At 27.8% G+C, this 19,299-nt stretch overlaps 1 protein-coding gene across 2 annotated transcripts in view; it reads right to left on the bottom strand.

Moving 5' to 3' along the window:
- The window catches only part of LOC127278704 (uncharacterized), a 43,501-nt gene extending 26,176 nt beyond the window's left edge, over positions 1–17,325 (bottom strand). The window contains exons 1-3 of one of the 2 annotated variants that reach the window (XM_051300528.1): positions 17,232–17,325; positions 10,704–10,845; positions 3,307–3,638 (exon numbers count right to left, since the gene is read on the bottom strand). In XM_051300528.1, the coding sequence (XP_051156485.1) occupies positions 3,307–3,638; positions 10,704–10,838 (467 nt within the window). In that variant the 5' untranslated portion in view covers positions 10,839–10,845; positions 17,232–17,325. The remainder of the gene's footprint in view (positions 1–3,306; positions 3,639–10,703; positions 10,846–17,231) is intronic. The other variant, XM_051300529.1, reaches the window with a different exon arrangement.
- Between the last annotated feature and the right edge of the window lie 1,974 nt (positions 17,326–19,299).

Here is a 19,299-nt window from a genome sequence, read left to right as displayed (position 1 = left end):
CAGTTGGTAGGTATTAGGTAGTTCAAGTTGGGTGGGGGAAATCTAAAATGACGATTAAGTGGCGTACAAACAAACATTAGAAATGTACGGGATAGAGTCGAATTTTTTTAATATCTCCCTCCCAAAATTTTTAGGTTATAGTTCTGATTTTTGAAGAGAAAATACATAAAGAGGGTCAATTCTTTATGCAAACTATTGAATGCTTATGTCTTTATTACATCTAAAATATTCAATAAAATCTATTTTTGATTTTGCCTAATTAAAATATAACTTTTTATTAAGATAAAACTATCACTAAATATAAACTAAAAATTTTTGGAGCTTAGATACCTTTTGTCGCAGAGCGTCACATATGATGTGTAGTTACAAATATTTTTTAGAATTTTTTTTTCTTCGTCGTTTTTAACCTAAAAACGATATTTTTACCGAACTATAAAGGAGTTAATAACAGAAATTGAAAAGAATACCAGTGATAAAAATAAAAGTGCGACAATATCAATTTATGTTAGTTGAAAAATGATCCACTTTCTATATCAAATTTAATTTTCTTATTACATTTCAACTTGAAATAGTAATAAAGTTCATCGTTGTCAAATAATTTCAAAACGTTGAGTCCTAATATTATTACATTATCGACTTTAAGAGCGTCTTTATAGAAAAACTCCTTTGATCTTTACAGAATTGATCAATTTCATTTGGAAAATTTGTTAATCTCTTTTTGATGAGGTTTTCCTTGATTCTTTTTTCAGTTAACTTGTAATAAAATAACAAATTTGATTTGAGATAGGTAGTAAAAAAAGGGTAATAGTTTGTGTGGGTTGACTTATATTTGATAGGTACTTTTGTATTCAAGAAATGAGTGTTGGTGCGACTCTGAAACGCTTTGTGTGTATGTGTGTAGAATGGAAGGATGGTATGAATCAGAGGGTGGCGCCTGTGTGATAGTGGGGTGGTTGGGCTGTTTCTGCACAAGGCTGGCAGACCATTTATCCGTTTGTCGGGCCAACGACCATGGGAAATAGTTTCCTCTGCTCTATTCTAGCCATAACCAGATTTATTTCCGCCGTCGAGGGGTTTGATTATTTTTCTTGGATCTTCGTCTTTCTGAAATAAGCTCGCATTACTGAATTACTCCCACAGCATTTTCTCCCACAATTGAGCTTTCTCTCTCTCTCTCTCTCTCCTCCCTCCTTCTTCTACCATCGACTTAAAAATCCTCCGAGGAATCTAAGAAGCTAAAATCCACGAAAATTTACTGCAATTTATATCATCAATTTATTTTCTAAACTTTTAACTCAATTCACATAAATATCAAGTGAACAATTCAAAGCCGCGCTCGGTTTACCACAATTTCTTATATTTATTTTTATTTACTATTTTTCGACTTATATTCTTTATAGTTTCTATTGTGGGTCTATATATTTTTTTTTCTCTTTCTTCTTTTTGCTGTTTTTCACTTTTTCTAATAACTGTATTTTTAGCAGTTTTTAAGTTTTATTATTATTTCTAGTAAATTGTGATTTTTAGAATATTATACTGCAAAATGCTTTAAAAAAAAAGTTGTAGAATATTTTTAAGAAGGTCCCTCTTTCGAATTTTTGTTTAATTATTTTGACGTGAAGAAAATTAAGTACTTTGCTTCCGAGTTAAAAATCTATCAACTTGTGAAATTACTAATAAGAAATAATTATCACAGATAATATATATGTTGAAATTAATTCCATTTAATTAAAAATCTGAATATCATTAAATACTTTAAATAATTAATATTTTATAATAAACAATTGTCAATGTTATTTAAATATATTAAAACAATAAAAAAATTCCTTTTGTTTCTTTATAACAAATCAAAAAATTGAAATAAAAATTACTAATAATATTATTATTATTATTATTATTATTATTATTATGGTTTTTACACTATTTCAATTGTTACTCTTTATATTAAGTTCTAAATGTAAAATAGAATTTATATAGTCACACTCGGCATTTTATGACAATTGTTAAACCACAATCATCAGAATTTCACTAGAAATTGTCAATATTAATTCCCTTTGTTTAAACTAGTGTAAAATGATAAATTCATTTTATGGATATTGTTTGTTTATTTTTTAAAAAATAATTTATGTTTAAATTTTGTAGCATAACTCATATTTTTAGTAAAAAGTTGTATGTTAGTATTCTTTTTATCAAAAAAGTATGGTAACTATCATATACAGCACAAAAAAACAAAGTCTTACTTGTCATTTGGTTTTATTTTGATACCTAAAATCAGTACTACATATATGTACTTTCTTTTTACAGTGAATATAAGATAATTTTTTGTCTCGAAATAAGTTAAAATCAATTTTTAGAGTTAAAATCATGCTATGACAAAGGCTAAAAGTCATTCCAAATTGAGTCATGTCTAAACGGTTTCACTTAAAAGTGGATTGAAAGTGAAATTTTATTAATAAAATTATTATTAAATATTTCTATTCTATAATCGTCAATTAAATGTAAATTAACGAAGATTGTTAAATTTTTATGCAAAAAAATTAAATTTTATTCGCAGTAAAATACTAATGAATATTTGTTAATAGTGTTTATAAGCTAACGCGAGTATAGATATTTAACGTTTGAAACAATTACGTAATATCAATAAATTTAATTAAATCTCGTGTCCAATAATTACGTTGACATACATTCAATAATATATATATATATATAATGCCCTAGAATTATATGGGTGAATAATAACAAAAATCTAATAAATAATAATAATAATAATAATACATAAACGATAATAATTGTACCATAATATAATATGATAATAATAAAAATAATATTAATAATTAAATTTATATATGTATTTGTAAATAATTGAAAAGCAGTTAATATAATGTGCTTAAAAAATTGATTTGAAAAATGAATGAGTTACGGAAATAATGAATTACAAAACGCGATAATAAAGAATTCATTGAACCAGTTTTATCAATGTTTTTTCTTTGTTAGATGGATTATAGGTAATAAAGCGAATGGGAAGTGTACTGAATCGGATGCTGCATCAGCATAAAAACAATAACGATCTTTGTGAGGTTAAATAAGTTTTTTTGCTAACAATATGCAGGGAAAATGTTTTATTCGATAAATTAAATTTTATATTCAACATTTAACATCATTTTTTGCATTCAGCTGAAAAAAAAATTATTTACTTCAATTTTCCATAATTATTATCAAGTTTCATTTTTTGTTTCAATAAAAATTAAATGTCAAACATAAAATACTGAATATTAAATTAAAAATTTATTTAAAATTTCAACTTACGCTCTCATAATAACTTCAAGTTTATCATACAGATCTCTCCTGTGTCGTCTTTGTAAATAATGATAATTGTGTTTGTAGTATTTTTTATAATTTGGTAAAACATAATATTTGCCATCTGCATTCCAATTTCCATATTTGTAATAATTATTCTTTTCTCCCATGGGAATTTTATTGATTTTATTGTTTATTTTGAATTTGTCCTTCCTCAGTGCCAAAGCTGGTTCCAATTCAGGTTTACTCTCATTGGGTAGATCGTATGAAATTCCCCAATTGAGACCCTCCGTGAAAATATCATCAGGCGTTAGTGTGTGAACAGTCATACATAGAGCAATCTGAACATCGTTAATTTAATCTTTGATAGGTTTTTTTTTTTTTTTTTTTTTTTTTAATTAAGGAGGTTATAGCGGAAATTGAATTAACATTAGTAATTTAATGAAACTTGGTCCACTATTAGATAAATATTTGAAAATTATGTAGCTAAATTTTTCAGACCTCTAGTTTCTTGTGAAAAAAGTTATAAGCATTTTTGTTTTTTAACAATTAACATTGTGTCTAATGGGACTAAGTACTTTTTCATACATATTTACTCACCACAAAATAATGAACATTAGGAAATTGATGAACTTTTTTTTAATACAAAACAGATATTTAATGATTAAATATCTGTTTAAAAAAGTGTTATTAGGTTCTTATGGGAGCTGCAATAAATTAATTTTTAACAATATTTAAATAAATAAATAAAAGTTAAATTGAAAAGCTGTCAAAACGTTTGGCAACATTGCACACTTGATCATGTATATTATATGTTAATTTTGCGCGCTAAATTTTAAAATGTTGATTCTGACAGCACATATAAAATACGTTATATTTAAAAAGAAAATAAAAATTAATAAATAAAATTGATTATACATTTTTTAAAATTAAATTAAAGTTAATTAAATAGTAGGATAATTGTTTTATTAAAGTAAACAAGTCATATAGCAACCATTTGCAACTCGACTGACGTAATGTGGTGTTGCCAAACGTTTCACAGTACCGAAAAAGTCAAATCATAAAATAATGGTTTCTGTTTTGATTAGTTCAGTCAATCCCTATAACCTCCTTAACAAAATTCCACGTAATTTAATTGCAGTTTATAGATTTTTGCATATATGGAGTATTATTCCTCAAACATCTCAGTCAGAAATTAAAAGTTATTAGTTTGGCTTGACATTTTGGTAAATTGTTGTCTTATATTAAAAAAAATATTCCTAAAATGATAACTTATTTAAAAAAAAATTTGTAGATAGTGATTGAAAATTGAATGCAAAAAAAATTTTTTCATCACACATGGACGATTTAGTCAGTTTTACGCCCCACCAGCTAAATACTGTAAATTTATTGTGACTAAAATATACGGTGAATATTTTCGATTCTTATATTGTAACATTATGTTTATTAAAACATTCTAATTAAAAAAATAATTATTTTTTTTGCATGATTTATATATTTAATGTTCAATATTATAATATTTAATCTAAAATTACATATTAGAATAATAAGAGTGAGAGAGAAAACAATAGACGCGTTTCTACCATCTCAGTCTCGCATTTTCAAATCCCCCCCCCCCCCTCATTGCTTTAAACGTCATTGGTGCAAAAATCAAAATTATCCTCGCGCGTCTAAATTTCGTATGATCACGTGGTTTTAAATTCACTTTTGTATTTCATCAATTTCACGGGGTGGCATCATTTCTCTAGCGTCGGTCATTGACATCGGTTCAAAATCGCAAGTTATCATCGGGCGTTTTGATTTTTGATGACCACGTGTTTGTGAAAATTAAATTAACATTTTTAATTCTTATTAAAATCAGTGTTTTAGCTTTCGGGAGTGTTTCGTATCTTATTAAAACTCGCGATCGAGTAATATTTAGGGATCGAAGTTTTTGACGTGACAACGTCTTTTCTCTCGATGGCTTCTGGTGTTACCTACTTCAAAGATAAGGGCGAAAGTAAAAAAAGGGTATCTTAACTTTGAAGTACACAAAATTCGTCAGACTTTTTAGAACTCGGTCTATTTTTACGGTTATTTTTCACATTTTCTGAATGGGAATTTAACTTGAAAGTAGGGATCTCCGAGGGCTATTTAGTTTGAAAGAATCACCTTGAAGCTGTAAATTCGTCATTAATATAATTAATTCTTTCGAGTCAGTGTTAGCTTCCGGGAGTGTTCGCAATTTTTTTAAACCCGTGATTGAATTATTTAGGAAGTAATTTTCTTTTCTTCAACTTTTGTTTAAAATAAAATAATTTTTTAATTTCGGGAGTGTTCGCAATATTTAAAACCGCGATCGTATTAAATGAAAGTTTTTTTTTAAATTAACATGTGGTCCGGGAGTGTACGAAATTCTTAAAACCGCGTGTGAGTGATTTTTTTTTTGCCAATTTGGAAACCTCCGTTCGAGTGCCGCTCCGGGATGGAGATCGGGCATGGGCGAAGGGTGTCCATGGTAAGTTTTTTTTTATAATTATAATAATTAAAAAACATGGTTGTATAAAAAATTTGTAATTTTTAATATTGTTTCTAATTTTTAAATGTTTCTTAAAGCATGGCCCCTGCATAGTTCCCCGGTCTCCCCGCATAGAAGAGGCGATGCTGCCATCGCTCCGTCGAGGTGAATACGCGATCGGCAAGTGAATTTTATTTTGAACGTAGCGACACACCCTGAAATGTTTAATTTCGGAAATTCAATTTTAGAAATTAATTACCACAAATAACAAGCATTATTTTAAATGTATAAAATTTTAATTTCTACATTTAAATAATTTTAAATTGTTATTTATTTCAGGATTATCGTTTCTTGTAATGCCCCCCCCCAATTTTTGTAAATTATGAAAACATTTAAAAAAATTAAAATATATAATAAATATTCAATCAGTAATTTCTTAATAATCTGAAATATTTTTTTAAATTAATATTCATAAAATTAAAACTTAAAAAAAAAATTGGAACTAAAGAATTTTAATGCTTCTACGCATTCAAATTGAATGATAGAATTTTTATACAAAGCAATATTATTTAAGTTAAACAAACAAAAATCTACACTAATTCCTATGGCACTTAGAATTTCTATACGAATAAAATTTTAATTGACCGTTACATTTTCGTTGACTTTGAATGAATCAAGGAATTGAACACAGAAAAAACCTGAATTCAAATTGAGTATAGATTCTATACTCAATTTGATTCGCAACAAAAATGAAACTGGTTGTCTCATTTCGAGTTCTAAGGTAAAAGTATCAAAATGAAACAGGCAAGTTTCATTTTGAGAAAAAGAAAAATGGAAAAATATTGTGAAATAACGAATAATTTTGCACAAAAACATGAAATATAATAATTACAAAGAAGTAAATAACACGCTAGACTTAATATATTTGATTAAAAATTGCTTGTAATCGCGTAATAAAATAATAAAGGAAATATGTTTTTAGGTTAGAAAAATGAAAACATGTGTTTTGACAACAGGAACGGTACTGCCAACTTAAATAATAGCGGTAAATTTAAAAACTTATGAAATTAATTATTATCTACGTAAATAATAATAAATAATTTTTATTTAAAAACTTCTAAATATTCGTACTGGTCAAAATAATCTTTCTGGTGTTGTTGAAATATTAGAAACAATAATTGAAATACAAAATTACTCTGCTTATGATGCCAACTTAGAAATCTGAAATTCCAGCCAATATCATTTTGAATAACATGAAGTTTGTCCCATACTCATTTCGATACCCAAAAGAAAATGAGATGCAACAAAAATGAGTCCAAGTTTTTTCTGTGAGGTGTACTCCATTTTAATACTTATACACGGAAAAATTTTATGCAAGAATCATTCCTAAATTTGTTCAGGAACTGAGGATATAAAAATAATTTAAGAAATCTTATTTATATTTTCTTTGCAAAATTCTAAGCAGTATTTCTATAAGAATTGTAGAGAATTTCAAGACAACTTCCTAAACTCACTACAGAAAGTCTTGAACTTGTTTTAGAATAATCTTTTACGTTTGCGAGAAAAAAAATTTACTCTGGGAGGACTCGATCCCACGTCCTCGAGAGTCCAAAAACTCCGCTTTACATCTCTCAGCTACCTTGGCAGCTTATGGTATTATGCATTGAAAATATATTTGACGCAACCAATCTCTGCTTAGTGCTTGGTTACTGTACTGTGTTTTATAAAACAGTTCAAGAAACTTTCAACGCCCAGTGAGTTCCGATCGCGGCATTAACAAGAAGTCTTCCAATGTCATAATAAAAATACAAGTATTTTCTGTAAATTTTGCAGAATTTTTCTCGCGTCCTCAGTTCCTGAACAAATTCAGAAATGATTCTTGAACAAAGTTTTTCCGGGTACGTATTGAAATAGCCTTTCGGTAGGCCAAAGAAATTGGCAAAAACGTCTGTCCACTTGGCCTTCTATCAAGCCAAAGTAAATGTTTTTTGCAGGCAAAATTTTTTTACATTTTCCTTATATTTTTTAAATTTATTGTTATTATTATGTATTTATCATTTATTATCTTTTACATTATTTATCATAAAGATATTGAAAATAGACAATTAAACTTTATTTAGATTGTACCTCTAATTATAGGATAAAAATCATATAGAACTCTCTAAATTTGAATCAGCTAAAATCCGCTGATTGGCAGCGAATAGTCGCTGATTGAAAAAGCTATAAGTATGCAGCTGCGAATCAGCGACTAACAACTATTTCAACACGGAAAAAAATTTTCTGGTAATTCTTTAACGTCGATTTAGAGATTTTACATGTTCCTAAATCTGTTAATTCTACAGATATTTTCTGTGAGGATTTAACGCATGCGCGAAAACAATGCAGTGATTCGACTAAGGCTGAGTACGATTGAGTGCGAGAGGTTAAGGCGAATTTAGTGTTTTTATTATTATCATAGTGTCGGCAAGAAAGTTTAATTAAAAAGGAAACGTCTTAAGTATATAAACATTATTATAGAAATAAATTATTACAAATTTTTTTTATTTTAAAATTAACTGTAGTGATTAAGTGAGAAAAGTCGTTTGTTTCAATTTCTCGACATAAGAAAAAGTGGATTTATCATAAGTTTTGAAAACTTGCTCCTCATTTTTTTTGTTAGAAAATTATTGAAGGATGAATTTATTTACATAGAAGTTATACTAATTTATACAATAATGTTCCGCGAATTTAATGTATTCGGAGGAGAATATAACCTATAAGAAATACTCTACCAAACATATATTATCCCCATATAGTATACATAATTTGGTCACTCAACAGTTTTTAAGAACTGTAGCTCAAACTTGTAGAATTAACAGATTTTAATGCCAATGATTCTACATATTTCTCTATTTGGAGAAACATCAGTAAATGGCGCAGGAGTTTCTGTAAATTCTACAGAAAATTTTTTTCCGTGAATCAGTGGAATACTCCATTTTAAAATAAATTTATCTTCCGACGAAAATGACCGACGTTCGCCGATTCGTGTTTCGCTATTTTATTAGCTGTAACCGCTGATTTGCAGTGAAAACTTTATTCGCTGATTCAAACAGTGAAATTTTCGCTAATTCAAATTTAGAGAGAACAACTTTCTGAGTTAACATATTATTGCATTGGCGTTTGAATAAATATTTTATTAACGGGGGCGGAGAAAATTATCAAGTCAATCCAATAACTTATAATTTCTTGTGATGTTTAAAGAATCATCCTTCACATTTGGAAGAATTATTTTAATATTTTCAATTTATGTGAGCATAATTAAAATGTAAAGAAAAGAATAATTTATATATTATTAAAGGTATTAAAGTTTATCAATCTTTCAAGTCAATTGTAATATTTAAAACAAAAGGAAAATAAAAAACGATCTCTTTTCTTAACGTTTCGACAATTCTCGACAATTAACAAAATTGGCGAAAGAGAATCAACTCTGATATGATACAGATGTGACGCTCCACGAGAGAAGAGACCTATCACCGAAATAACATTAGGCTCAGTTTTCCGTGCACCGTCAGAATTATAGGGCTACAAAAGAAACCTCTTACCAAAAAGGATGATATTAAAAATTTGAACAAAAACTATATAAATTTCTTTTCTATTTATAAATTCAAATAGAGTTTATTAATTTATTTTTCATAGATGAATTTCTATCAATACAATTATACTTGAGACGTCATAATCTGTATACAACTGCGACGGGTTCAATGACCTAAAAATGTACACCACCTTTTCGATTGTCAAATCCGTATTATATGAAAAATTGTTTGCAATTAGTTTGTCAGTGAACCCTGAACAAAAGTCACGGACTTTCTTTTTTCGGTAATATTCAAAATTTTTAAATTAATTAACTATACACTGAGAAAAATAATAATGTAATGTTAACAAAATAATTTGGTGGAGCACTTTTAGTTAAGATTACAAAAATTTAGTTGACATAACAGTAACGAAAGAAGCAATCAATCGAGAAATTTAGTTGGCTGTACCAAAAATTTCGTTCAAGCTTTTGCGTCTGTTAACTGAATAATTTGGTTCTCCAAACCAAACCGTCTGAATGCTCAATTGCGCATGCGCTGTTAACCATGCTTCGCTCTTCGTGTCGTCAAGTTTTATTCAAGTGTTTTCGGGATTTTTATGTGTTTCAGAAATTCGGTAAAAAAGTGTGTGTAGTGATGCATATCGAACAGAGAGAATAAAGCTTGTTAAAAGAACGGAAGTTTTTCTCCAGCCTGTATACTTTATACACACATTATCACATTGTCACTAGGATTCTTAGTGTAGTGGTCAGCGTTCTTGATTTGCGTTGTGTAGTCTGAGGGTTCGATTCCCAGCAGTGTTAGGTTTTTCCGCAATAGAAATTAATTTAAGTAGACATAGGGTAATAAAAGAGGATAACAAAAGTGATAAAATTAAGTGAAAAATAAAAAATATAAGTGTGAGCCAAAAAATAATTTGGTTGAGAAAAGAAAAAAATTTTTTTCATGTAACTAAATGTTTTGTTTGCTTAAAAACAATAAGTTAGTTGTGCAAAACAAAAAATTTGGTAGACCGAACAAAATGATTCAACGAAAAAATTTAGTAGCCCGAACCAAACGGATTAGTTGCACATATATCAAATAAAAAATTTGGTTTGGAGAACCAAACTTCAGTAGATGATACCCAACAGTTTCCTCAGTGTAGTAATTGTAAATTATTGTTATTTTAATATTTTTTAAAATAAAAAAACAATTTTTTTAGTTTCTGATGAGGACAGCTGTGCTGTCGAAACGTTAAGAACAGGGATCGTTTTTTAAATTTAAGTTTTTTTTTTTTTTAAATATTACACTCACCAAGTGATAAATTCAATATTATTGAAATTTGTATATTAGTAGCTTACCGAAAAACTTGATCCTTCTGGAAAAACAACATATCGTTTCTTTCTTGATAGCAAACGTTCTGTATCACTATCCACTTTAATACAGAAAGAACAACAAATTAATAAAAAAAAATTTAATTTCCTACTAAACTGCATTATTGATCTGTAAAGAGATTTAAAATTACAATTCAAATTACTCTTTTGTGACTAAATCTTACTTTTACTACTGATAAATAAGTAGGTATAAGAATTTTAACACTTGTGTCTGATTAAAACTTAATTCTACTACTGGTACTAAACATACATGATATAACACTTCTGTCTGACTAAAACTTACTTTTATTACTCACATTAGGTAAAAATTTACTTGTACTATAGGTACTTACTCATTGGGCACGTTAGCTGGAAAACATTTTAACCCTACAGTTGAAATTAGTTTAGAGTTTCATGGATAATTTCCAATAAGAAACATGTATTTTTTCCAATTTTAACTCAAATCATGTAAGGTTTTAAAAGTCGAACAGGCTTTATAATTAAAATTCTCCTTTTAATATTTACCTTAATCAATAAGATCTTTTCAAAAATATTATGCTGTTATCCCTAAAGTAACTTAATCTAATAATTTCAAACTTAACATTCTTTTATATTACATTTATTTTTAAATAAAAAAATTTTTTAATGTCCCCAATTAAATAAATTTAATTCATAATAAAAATTAATATAATTTTAATAAAGTTAATATTGTATTCAATCTTTCATTCAATTTTTCAATTTAAAAACTTTTCATTATGCTACCTTTGTACAATTATTAATATGTTTAAAAATTTTCATTGAGCAGATTAGACGCTCGTCGAATTTTGCTTATGTTTATGGAGAATGGTCAGTGAAGGATCCTGAACAAGTTTCAATAGGAATTTTTCAAGGGATGCAACTTTAGTGTTAAAATATTTTCCAGCCAACCGTGTATAACTCTTTTTATAAAATATAAAATTGAAAAAAGTTCTTTTTTATTGTAAGTTAAACTTACTTTTACTACTGCTATTAAAATTTTAAGCACATTCATCAAATTATTAATAATAATTAAATTCACTAAATAATAATAATTATCACAATTCTTTTTTTTTAATTGACATTTTTCTAAATAAAAAAAATAATAACTTTATTGCAGTGATGAAAATAAATATAATTTATTGAACGAGTATTTTTTAATTTAGATATAGATATCAATACAGTGTTAGCGCAATGAAATTGATAGATGTTGTGATGTTGTGAAAAGACTTATTTTCTTCGTGGTATATGAGGAAAAAAAAGTTTTTCTATTTATCAAAGTAAAACCACAAAGATTGTTTGAATTTATACACTTTGGAAGGCGAAAAATCTTGAAGTAAGAGACGGGAGGGTAAAAAAGAAGTAAATAAGTATGTCATCCATGTCATGGATCGTAAAGAGCCGAAAGATAAACCTCATGAATTTTCGTCCGAAAGGAAATAACAATGGCAGCTACATGCTCTGCATTCACATTGCCTTTTTCATATCGCATGGAAACTAGGATTTATTAGCAGATGGATTGAAGGACATGTCTACATTGTGGAAGTAGTAAAAACTAAAGTTGATTTATAACTTAATATTTCAGTGACAATTTAATGTTGAAAAAAAGAACATCCCATATCGTTTAATAGTTCCTCTATTATATGATTTTTTACTGACATAAAAAGTGATAAAAAATAAAGACGAGAGGAAGATAATATTTTTTAAAAAATGTATTGTATTTATCTTTTTAGAAACCTTTTTTTTTGCTAAATAATATTTTTAAAAAATGTAATTTTAGATAAATTAACGATATTTTGGATATTTGAAAGTTAAATATTAAATTAAACTTTGTTTATGCAAGAAAACATTTAAGTGAAACTGCTACTTGGCTGTTTAAATAAATAGAGACAACGTATATATACAATTTAAACAGTTACAATTTATTTATTTGTATATTGATAAGAATTGAGTACACTGATGAATTGACATTTGTGACAAAGTGGTTGCTCGATCCTACTCAAGCGAGAGCAGAAATGGTTCTGATAGTTATGGCAAAAGTGTCATATCGTCGTCATTACAGTGTAATGGTAGTTGTATATAATGGTCAAATGTGATGGTAACATGGTGTTTAATATAGGTATATTTTGTAGATTTTTTTGGACCCAGGTATAATTGCAAATGGAGGGGTTAGCTTTTTAGTTTTATTCTAATATTCGAAATAATTTCAATAGTCCTATCTTAACAATGAGAAGATTAAAGTTATAAAATGCAAGATGTTCCAAAATACGTTTTTACAATTTTGAGATTATTTCTTATGGCTCAATATAATATTTTACAATTGTTGCAGATGCTGATGTTTTTCTTGCGATAATATTTAAAACTTTATTTTTTTTACTTTTAGAAAAAGTTTAAGAACAAACTATTCTAAGTTTTATGTTTTGAAAGGGATTAAGAATTAATTATTCTAAATTTTATTTTTAATTATTTTTAACACTCAACGGAACAAACTGAAAGTAAAATTTCTTTAAAATCAATCAGACGAAACTTTTTTGAATTCTCGTCATTTTTCTGTCAGTAGTAAAATACTGTTTTAGTCAGATAATTTTTTAAAAAAGTTTGTTCTGTTTTCTCGTAGTAAAAGTCAGTTTCAGTTGGACATACATATTCTCTAAATCTGAATTAGTAGTTTTCTACTAATGAAAGAGTGCGGATTCGTTTACCAATTCAATTAGTAACAATTTTGACTCTTTTTTTTTAGTAGAAAACTACTAATTGCTAATGGGAAACTACTAATTCATGGAGTAAATCGTATTTTTTACTATTTTAAATTAATAATTTGAAATTACATTTGAAGTCTCAGACTTCTTTCTATATTTTTTATTACAAATAGAAAATAGGGTACTAAATAAGTATACCAAATTTTAATTAATTATTTTAAATATTTTTTTGAGATTCCAGATCATTTTGAATCAATCCATTTTTTTCGAAACTGTATTTTATTCTTCTTAATTCAGAAATTTAATTTCGACTTAATCCAAAGCTGAAGTTTGATCTTATTTCAAATTTTATTACGAATTAATTCGATTTAATCCGCTGTCAAGTCAATCAGTTTTAATTGGAAGGAAACTTCAGGATTTAAAAGGATAAAATATTGATTTTAAAAGAAACCGTTTTTGTTTGTCGTAAAAATTTAAATTCCGTTAAAAACTGAGGGTAGGTACTCGGATGTGCTTGGAAAAGACAGTTACTATTAGATTTTCCAAATTTTTTTAATATTCTTAGTATTAATATTGCATTTATAAATTTAGTAGCAAAAGATAGTCAAACTCAGGATAGTATTTGTATATTTTTGAAATTTATTTATTACTGACACACCTACTTTATTGAGACGCATTTTTTCAAACTGTTATAATTTTAAGTTTTAGATAGAAATAAGTATTTATATGTTTGTAATTCTTGTAACAGTAGAAGATTTATGTTTTATAAGACCGAATTTGTTAGATTTTTGTTATTTTACTTTAAGTAAAAGTAGATAAAGTGGTTCAGTCAAAAAAACGGTTTAATTTTTTGTAATTGTTGTTGTAAAAATAAGAATAACTCAGACAGAATTGTTCAAATTTTATAATTTTGGTACTAGTATAGTGAAAGTAAGTTTTAGTCAGATCAAACATTTTTAATTCTTGTAACATTATAATAAATAAATTAGTAAAAGACAATTTAAAACAGACAAAAGTTTTAAAATGATACATTTTAGTATCAGTAGGGTAAAACTAACAAGTTTCATTCTAACATATGACTGTTATTCAGACTTATAATTTCGATATCATTATAGTAAAATTCAACTTCAATCATACTCTAATTTTTTTTTTTGCAACACTAACCTCTAAAGTTAAATTTTACACACCGAAAAGTGTGTGTAAAGAAGCTCTTTTTCAAACGGTGTGTAAAGTGATTTACTTTACGCACTGAAATTTACTTTACGCACCGAAATTTTCTCACATAATATAAGGATTGTTTTAGTCCATACAAAACCACAAAATTAAAAAACGAACTTTACTTTTAAATTTATACACTACTGCCTAATGATATTTTTCCTGATCTTCGATTGATTTATTTAATTCTATACAATCGAAATTATTCTAATAGAGAGTTGGAATTCATCATGATAAGTACTTAACTTTAGAGGTGGGTGTTGCAAAAAATGTTGTGATGCAAATCACACGAATATAATCACTCACTTTATGCACTTGTATCATATATAACTATTTTTGACATTTTGTCTGTAAGTTAGCTTTAAATATTAAATGCCAGTTGATGACAAACAGAATTTTTAAATTTTGATGTAATTTTAGTGTCCTTAGTAATAATCAGTTTTAGGAAGACTTTTTCGAATTTGCAACAGAATAGTAAAAGTAGTTTTTAGTTAGAGTTTTCAAAATGAAGTGGCGCCAGAAATGAAAAGAAATGTAAAACGTCAGATTAAATGAAAAAGAAATTGAAATTAATGATCAGCGATACGAATAAAAATTTTGTAATTATTTGAAAAAATAATTAACCTGAATGATTTATCTAATAGATTAATATTTTTGAATATTTATTTTTTTCGTGAGAAAACTAGTTTTTTTTTTTTTTTGTTTTTGCAGAATCAAAGGGAAAATTGAAGTGATTTGTAAAGTCTGAGATATTATTTGATGCTTACACATCAATCTAGTGCTTTTGGTTTTGAGATTGAAGGATCTAAGAGGCTCTTGAGAGGAAGCCCTCGATCCTTTTTCCCGGAGAAAAATCCTATTCTCTCACGTCGCAAAAAGAATATTGTCGCATTCCTTTCTCCGCGCAGTAAGCGCGCCTCTCTCCACCACTTTATGTCCCGCCGAATCAAAGTCAGCCTTGGTTTTTCTTACGGACGTTGGATTGCATTACGGGGTTGAATCTTGAAGAGCGTGTATAGCCGGAAGTGATTTTACGGACAGTAGAAGGTGCAGAAAGTTAGGAGAGAGAAAGAGTGAGAGAGGGGGGGGGGATTTTATCTTGGAACCGCTGAGGTAATCGGTATTGACCGTTAAGCCCAAGATAAAACGTGAAAGGAATAAAGCTACCTCCTTACCCCAGATCTTCAAGAGTAAAATATTATTACACATTCTAACTTGATCCACCTGTCAGTAAATTTATCTGAAAAGCAATTCTGACTGTAACTATCGAAACTTTAAAATGACCTTTTAGAAGCATTGAAATCGTATTTTTTTCGAAATAAATAAGAAAGATTTAGATATTTATTTTGTTAAAACTATTAAAAATTTCTTCATACCCATATAAGTTTTCGTTTAGTAAATGTTTTTTTTAAATTTAGCGCCATTTCCCGTGTGGAAACTTTCACAAAGTTGCCCAATCTGTCCCCAACTGGGATTTGGGTCCGGCATTTTGAATTTTTAAAATCTGACCTCTTTGAATTCAGCGACCCCACAAAGTCTAAAGGAACCATTTTCATGCGAATCTGGTCAATTTTTAAATTTTTGGACGCCATATTGGGTCCGCCATTTTGAATTTTGTAAATCTGACAATAAATTCTGATTCAGCGACCCCAAAAAATTTATTTATACCCATTGACATTCAAATTTCATTAACTATATAGTATAAAACCGTTTCAAATAGTAAAGTTTTTTTTCAGATTTTTGAATCTGAAAAGAATTTAACTATTCGAAACGCTTTTATATATAAAAATATATTTTTCCCGGCTGTAATTAATATGATTTTTATAGTTATCTTCTTAATAATGATAATTGCAATTAGCGGTTGTTATATTCAATAATTATTAAATGTAATGAGTTATAAAGTACTTTAATGAATTATTTAAAAAAATGTTTTAATACCCTTTAGTGTGTAATATTAATGTTCATCTTATTAGTTGAGATAAGGTTTCGATCGGCGCGAGGGCAAAGTATCGTGTTATTAAAGAGATGGAGGAAGGGAAACAGGGTAGGTGATTGTACCTCGAGGGTGTAACAGGGGTAGAAAATGAAAGAGTAAAGTATTTCAGTACCACCACAGTAGATATAGAACTTCCTGTACAAGACGGAAGATCGATCCCTCTTGGTGGAAATATCTCGTAACTCACTTCAGTAAGCTCTTTAGGAAACAGGAAATTGTTACTTCTTGGTGAAACAGGAGGGAAAATGATCGATAGGTGACTTCGATACTATAGGCAATTCTTCATGTTACTGTAAATAGACAGAGATCTAAAAACTGCTTGAATAAGCTTTGCAATCAACAAAAGCTTAGTGAAAGAGCTTAGTCTTCCTTCTGTCCAATATATGTCGACAATAATTTTTTTTTTTTATCAAACTTCAAGTCTACAAATCACAATCAAAAAAAGAAAAAAAAACTTATGAAATATGTCCAACTATCTATATAAATACAAAACTGAAAGCTATTTCTTTCACCATTTATTGTGTCATATCAGCAAACAATGTTTAGAAAAATTGATTTAAAAATGTAAACATAAAAAATTAAAAATCTCACCTTTAATATATATAATTGAAATGTTGTGTATTTGGAAAAACTGTACTTACAGTCTAATCAAACTGACAAGAATGAAACACGAAACCAAGTCTTGAAACTTTAAAATGCTTCTGCTTGAAGCACATGCTCAGGATCATTGGTCAAATAATTAGCAACTTGAAAGTTCACTGCACGAAAATGTAACGGTCAAGAGAGGTGTTAATTCCCTTCTTTCTTCCAATTATTTTTACCGCTTGCACGTTTCAATCTTGAGAATCAGTTTCATTTACTTTACATTATGTTTGATTTCCTTCTGTTTTGTGTTTCATTCATTAAATATAAATTATAAGAATTTATATTGACAAGTAATATGACCTTTTGAAGTTGGGGATTTAAAAAAAATGTCGATATGCGGATTTTGAAAAGAGGTGAAAAGCCAATGGCATTTATCGACATTTTACCGTGAAGAGAATTACATATTTGATCATTTTGTTGGTATTTGTAAAATTTTGTAGACAAGAGAGACAAAATCAAAGCGAATTAATTACTCACATTTTAATTCATGTGGCATTTCATGCTAGACACCTGTCAGCATGAACTTCAGCATTGGGTTGTCTGTTAATAGGTAAATGATTGACACTCCCCGCAATATAACGAAATTTACTACTACTACTATTACTATATATTCATTCCCAATGTGACCCTGTTAATTTCACTTTTCTCTCGTGAAATCCAAATTGAAATAAATTGAGTAATAATTAAAATTAATTTATTAATAAAATTCATGTATTGTTCTCAGAGAGAATTTGTTTTTGATTTAGGGACGAGATGAAAATATTCAAATTAATTGATTTTAAAAATTATTTTAGATGGTGAAAAGTGTTTTCTTACTACCAATACCCTACTGTTTTAATACTTAGAGAAAAACTTATCAGGACCGTGTCAGTTTTCCTATTTTGTGAGATTATTATTTTTTTTATTTCTAACTTCTATTCTAATTAGGATTATTTCACTCAGAGAAAAAATTAATTTGACTTAAGCAAACTGTTTTATTAATCTATGTTTCTTTCACACAATTAAAAAGTTTAGTTAATTGAAATAAAATTTTGGTTCATTCCAATAAATGCATAAAATTCATTTAGTTAATAGAAACAAAATTTTTATTTAAAGTTGTTTGTTTCATTTAATGTAATTTTAATTTTTAAGATTAAAATGTATATAATAAAATATATAAATATTATTATTAAATTAACAAATGTTTAATACATTTAAAAAATTTTATTCATCTTTTCAATAAGTATTTTCATATTTTAAATAAATTTCATAAAATATAACAATAATAACATTGATGATTAATTAACAAATAAAATAGAAAACACAAAATTTCTATTTAAAAGCATTTTGAAAAAGCCCGCCGTTTTTCAACTCATAAAAACAGTCGAGGGTTAAGAGCAAGATTTTTTTATTCTTTAATAGTTGGTCGAGTAGGTTCTCGGTTAGGGTCTTTGGTTAGTGTCTGTCGAACCCGGGTTCAATTCCCAGTCCCCTCAAATTAGTTTCGAAAATTTTCTCGTTAAGTTTCCAAATGAAAATAAACAGAACATAATTAATAATAATAAACGTCACAAGGATTTTCAAATTTAGAAAACAAATAAATTTTTTTTAATTTAAAATGTATTTTTTAAAAATTGCAGCAAGCTTGCAGCAATCTTTCCAGAAGCTTATTGAAATTCTCCTGCAACCTTACGTAACAAGCTTACAGCAATCTTTCACGGCAAGCTTGCAGCAATATTGTAGCAATCTTTCACGGCAAGCTTGCAGCAATCTTGTAGCAATCTTTTATGGCAAGATTGCAGCAACCTTTCCTGGAAAGCTTACGGCAAGCTTTGCCGTAAGCTTGCTGCAAGTTTCCGTGCTATCTGGCTAAGTTTATTTTCATTTTTTTATAGAGGAAAAACTAGCGAGGTCCTGACCAAATCCCCATTTTAAATAAATTAAAGTGAGGCAACTTCTGCATGCAGTTCGAATTTTTTGAACAATGGACATTTTCACGATTCTAAAAAAAATCTCTTTTTTGCCTGGTCATATA

This window comes from Leptopilina boulardi, unplaced genomic scaffold (assembly GCF_019393585.1).
Source record: "Leptopilina boulardi isolate dan_hultmark-lab unplaced genomic scaffold, ZJU_Lbou_2.1 LbouV2_210, whole genome shotgun sequence".
In the NCBI taxonomy this organism is placed as follows: Eukaryota; Metazoa; Arthropoda; class Insecta; order Hymenoptera; family Figitidae; genus Leptopilina; species Leptopilina boulardi.
The sequence above is the reverse complement of the archived record's forward strand: the minus strand, read 5'-3'. Positions and strand labels throughout refer to the sequence as shown.